The sequence below is a fragment of the Carlito syrichta genome, unplaced genomic scaffold (genome assembly GCF_000164805.1).
Source record: "Carlito syrichta isolate Samal-C Ts95f unplaced genomic scaffold, Tarsius_syrichta-2.0.1 Scaffold309314, whole genome shotgun sequence".
NCBI classification, from domain to species: domain Eukaryota; kingdom Metazoa; phylum Chordata; class Mammalia; order Primates; family Tarsiidae; genus Carlito; species Carlito syrichta.
Window position 1 is genome coordinate 375,805 of NW_007253410.1, and position 5,422 is coordinate 381,226.

Genomic DNA, 5,422 nt, shown 5'->3' on the forward strand with positions numbered 1-5,422 from the left:
CTCCAGTCTGGGCAACCGAGTGAGACTCCAACTCAAAAAAAAAAAAAAAATCACAAAATTAGCTGGGCCTGGTGGCATGCACCTGTAGTCCCAACCACTTGGGAGACTGAGGTGAAAGGATCACCTGAGCCCTGGAGGTTGAAGCTGTGGTAAGCTGTAATTGCCCCCGTGCGCTCCAGCCTGAGCAGCAGAATGAGAATCTACTCAAAAGAAAAAATGAAAAAAAGTTGTGGACAGTGAGATTTTGGTTTTGTGTAATTTTCACGTCACAAAATAAAAATCTTTGTTTTTTCAACCATGTAGAAATTTAAAAATAATTCGTGGCACTTTGGGCTACATAGAAGCAGACACAGGCTATATTTGGCCTCTGTGGTTCGTATGCCAAAGATGACTCTGGTACTGAACCTGTTCAGTTTTTTAACTCAGCCTGTATGTAAGTGGAAACGAGTCTCCTTCAGGAGGACTGATAAAGAAGATGATCTCATAGATACATATTTTTTCTTTTTTTGAATCTGAGTCTCATTCTGTCGCCCAGGCTGGAGTGTAATGGCATGCTCGTGGCTACCGCAGCCTAGACCTGCTGGGTTCAGGCGATCCTTCCGCCTTAACCTTCCAAGTAACTGGAACTACAGGTGTGTACCACCACACCCAGCTAATTTTTTGACTTACTGTAAAGATGAGGTATCATCAAGTTGCCCAGGCAGGTTTCCAACCCGTGGGCTCAGGCAATCCTCTCTCTTCCACCTCCCAAAGTGCTCGGATTGCAAGAGTGAGCCACTGTGCCCGGCTAAGAGAAATGGTTATTTCTAGATATCCTTTATGTGCCTTTACTGTTCTCTCATACTTTTTGCTCTGTCAGTGTTTCTTAAACTTGAGTAATATGGAGACCTTTTTTAGAAAATAAAAAGGGACCCCATGAATGTCTGTAGATGTGGAAATAGCAGGTACTGTCATTTGAGTGACTACTTGGGGATGATGTAATTGCAAACAAGTACAGGCACTGAGCCTGGAGAGAAAGTGTTTGTAAGGTAATGGTCCAGAATGTATTTGTATTATATTTAAAGATTGTTACTGAAATAACTCATAGCAAACAAAATCTGTACAAACTTGTGAATCCCAAGAATAGGTCCTTGGATTCCTAGGGTCTTTTTCTATTTTTGAAAAATCTTTTCTTGCTTTTTTTCCCCTCGTATGACTGGTCATCTTTTCCTTTCTGTTCTTATCTTTGGATATACGTTTGGGTTAATGAGGTAGTCAGACTGAGTTCTTCTTTAGTTGTGTAGAGTGCTGTCTTCAGCAGGCATCGGCCTTGGATTCTGTTGGTGGCAGGTTTGCACAAGTGGGCAGGTCACAGCAGCATATGGGGCTCCCCTTTAGGTTCTGTGGGGGCAGGCTGGTGTCCCCATTACTCAAGTACAGAGGGCCCTTAACCTCCCGGCTGGAGCTGCTCTCCCTTCTCTACCTCTGTGGATGTGTACAGCTATTGGTGGCTCTTTGTTCTCTCTCTCTGTTCCCCAGTACCTATTTCAGAAACTCTTCCTCGGAAGATCATGCACTTATATTTAGAAACCATTTTTAGGGCTCTATCCTGGAGCACATGCTCACTCCTGCACTGCTGCCCTGTGTCTACCTTGTCAGGCTTGTTTGCAGCCCTTGCCGTGAAACCCTCAGCCTCATGTCCTTAAAAGAGCCTCTCATAGGAATATCAAGGTTACAACTCTTTCTGCTCCTTTCTCTATGAATGTGTTTTTTATTTTCATTCTTTCTTACAGAAATTCCTCAGTCTCTTTTCTCTATTTTTTAATTTGTCATTTTGGTCAGATTTGGGGGAAGGATGGGATAAGTTCTTATCTATCTTAACTTAAAGTCTCTTTTTTTCTAATTATAAAAGAATGAAGTATTTTGCTTTATTTTAAACTTTCATAGTAGAAAATTTCGCACATATAAAAAAGAGACTAGAATAGTAAACCCCTATGTGACCATAGCAGTTTCACCTGTGACTGACCCAACTGAATCTGATTTCTTCCCTTATTTTGAAGCCTGTTTAAGACATCTTATCATTTCTGCTCCAAAAACTTCAAAAGGACTTGCTGAAAGATGGGGGTTTTTAAAACAAATATAGTCATGACACTATCACAGTTAAAGGAAACTGAACAACAGTTTCTTAATGTCATCAAGCAACCAGTCGTTGTTCACATTTTCTCCAGTTTTGTTTGAATTCATATCTAAAGCCCCTCGGCCATAACTCGCTGTGGCTTAGTCTCTTGGATCATGAGCTCCCTCTCCAGGGATCTTTCTCTCTCTCTCTTTTTTTTTTTTTGAGTTAGAGTCTCACTCCTTTGCCCCGGCTGGAGTACAATGGCATGCACGCTCACAGCCACCCCAGCGTCGACCCCCTGGGCTCCAGCAATCCTTCCACCTCGGCCTTCCAAGCAGCCGAAACTATAGACGTGTGCTACCACACCTGGCTATATTTTATTTTATTGTAGAGACAAGGTCTCGCCAAGTTTCCTGGGCTGGTTTCAAACCCACAAGCTCAGGCAATCTACTCGCCTTGGTCTCCCAAAGTGCTGGGATTACAGGTTGAGCCACCAACCCAGCCGTCTGTTGTTTTTAATTTTAAACTTACTATTTTTGTTGTCGAAGAAGCCAAATTATTCTACTGAGTTTTTAGCAGTCTGGATTTGTAGAACTCATTCTTGCCGTGCCTTTAGTGTGTTTCTCTGCCCTTTATATTTCCTGTAGATTGGTAGTTAAATGTAGGGAGTTGGTCAGATTCATATTTTTTGATGGATTTTATTTGTTATAGATTTTCCATGGGGGTAGGTGACATCCCGTTGTTTCTTGGCGCTGTTGGCACCATTTATGATCATGACCTGGATCAGTTCATTACAAGTGGAATTATTTTATTCTGGGCTCTGTGCCTTACAGCATTTTGGAATTTAAAGAGAGTGGTTTACATGGACCATGGCTAATCTGAATGCCTGCCACAGTTCACTGACTCTGCAGATTTCACTGAATGAAAGAGCTGCTTTGGAGGCCCTGCTGTCATGGGACATGGCAAATAAGGCGCCACATGTTTCTGAATTGTTTTCAAATACTCTGCTTTAGAAATGATAATGATCATCTGATATCCAGGGATCTATGTATGACCATTGTTTCTGTAGCTTAAAATGTGTATGATTAAGTTGCAGATCTACAAAGTGCTCGTGTGCGAAGCAGATATTGACGTACAGGGAACTGATTCAAAGTTAAACCTTTTTTCCTTCTTGCTTATAGAGTCTTTTAGAAGATCCTTATCCAATGGTCCGTTCCACAGGGATCCTTGGTGTCTGTACAATAACTTCCAAATACTGGGAAATGATGCCCCCGACCATTCTTATTGATCTCCTGAAGAAAATAACTGGGGAATTGGCATTTGATACAAGCTCAGCTGATGTTCGTTGTTCTGTCTTTAAGGTGAGTTTTTAAAAATTATATAAGCATGGGACTGGGTGCGGTGGCTGAAGCCTATAATCCCAGCACTTGGGGAGGCCAAGGCAAGAGGATTGCCTTAGCCCATGGGTTCAAGACCAGCTTGGGCAACATGGTGAGACCTTGTCTCTACAATGATTTAAAAAATTAGCTGGACATCCCGTAGCTTACGCCTGTAGTTCTGGCTACTTGGAAGGCTGAGGCAGAAGGATTCCCAGAGCCCAGCAGGTTGACACTGGGGTGGCTGTGAGCGTGCCACTGCATTCCCGCCTGGGTGATTGAGTGAGACTCAAACTCAAAAAAAGAAGAAAATTATGTAAACAACATTTATCATAGAATAGTTAGAAAAACAGAGAACAAAAAAGATTAAAAATCACCTATAATCCTGCTCCACAGAGATAACATTATTGATATTTTTGTTGTATATCAAGGTAATGTTTTTAAAAACCAAATTACAATTATCTTCTACAAAAAAATGACCACTTGAAATAACAGTAGTTTTTAGTGTACAGGGGAAAGGCTCCTAGCGCTATTGAATTTATCCTGTTTTGTCTCTTTTTACAATGTCTTGGAGAAATTAGACACATGTAAACTGGTCAAGAGCACAGTCTGTAGGTACAGAATGCCATAATGTGGTTGGGTTGTTGGGGCATTGAGCTCCTGGCCTTGATGTCCCAGTGGTTCTCCAGCTCTGGAGGACATCAGCCCTGGGGAGCTTTGGGAGCACACGGAGGCCTAGGCACTCACTGTTTTGGTAAGCCAGCCTAGTGTTCATTTCTTTTCTCCATGGATCTCATTGCTGGACCAACACAAGGAGGCCAATCCTTTTCCTTGTGTCAAGGGGTTCCTTTGCCATCTTAACAGAGAGTATTTAAAATTCCTTCTCACAGCAGGATTGTACTTTGAATGCTTCGCACAGAATTTTGTACATAGACTGTATTTGGATTAACTTGAGTCCTTTTTTGATATCTCCCACCCATCACCAACAGCAGTAGTAGTAGCTCAAACTTTTTAAGAATAGCTCACATTTTATTTCTAAGTGAGCTGAATGTAGCCTTAGATTTACGGAATTATAAATTATTTATTATTTATTTTTTATTATTTATTTTAGAATTATAACGTATGTATCAGATGGTAGTAGAGTGACCACTGGCTTATTTTCTCCCACTGACTTTGGTGATTAATAGAGATGACTTAATGTGGTTCGAACTTGAAGGATGGGATTACCCAGGCTATGATAGCAAATGCTCTTAGAGGTTGGATTTGGAGTGTTGTAAAGCTCTCAGGAAGGCCAACTCACAGAGTCTCTTGGGGGCCTGTGAGACTAACTTAGATGTGACCTCCCTCTGCCACTACTGGAATCAACTGTTTAGAACCTCTGACCTCCATGAGCACAGAACAGGTGACTTTCTCTCCCTTCATGTGCAAAACACATGTTTTTAGAGAGGCTCTCTGGCTTCTCATAGCCAGCTTCGTGGGGAGTGGAGGGGTCCTGTGCATCTTCTTCCCCACCTTTAGGAACCCACTTGCTTATTTTCTCTATTAAAAATTGAGTGTGTGCACGTTCAACCTCTCCTTCCCTGTATCATCCTTCCTATAGGTTTGTAAACATGTTCAACCTCCACCGCAGGGGTCGGCGCCACCCCATCTCTCCTCTTTGCAGGAAGGTGTTCTGAGACACTTGACTGTTGGGTGACCAGCGTTCAGGCTTATGCCTGTTGCTCTGCAGTCATTGTTAGTAGCAGCCTTCTCACTCTCCAAGAGTCCCAGTTTAGATGTTAAATTGTATGGTCACCTAAATATTCTGTCTCCATTTCCCTGCTTATTCCTCAATCCACTATAAAGTATCCTTCAGATCCATTATTCCAATGAAGCATTTCTAAGAATCTTCTTTTTTTTTTGAGTTGGAGTTTCACTCCGTCGCCCAGACTGGAGTGCAGTGGCCGCT

The 5,422-nt window shown here is 42.2% G+C and overlaps 1 protein-coding gene across 1 annotated transcript in view; it reads left to right on the top strand.

Annotated features, from left to right (window-relative positions):
• The window catches only part of NCAPG2 (non-SMC condensin II complex subunit G2), a 103,297-nt gene that overhangs the window by 35,495 nt on the left and 62,380 nt on the right, over positions 1-5,422 (top strand). Inside the window, exon 12 of the mRNA XM_021717137.1 lies at positions 3,280-3,459. Coding sequence (XP_021572812.1) covers positions 3,280-3,459 — 180 coding nt within the window. The remainder of the gene's footprint in view (positions 1-3,279; positions 3,460-5,422) is intronic.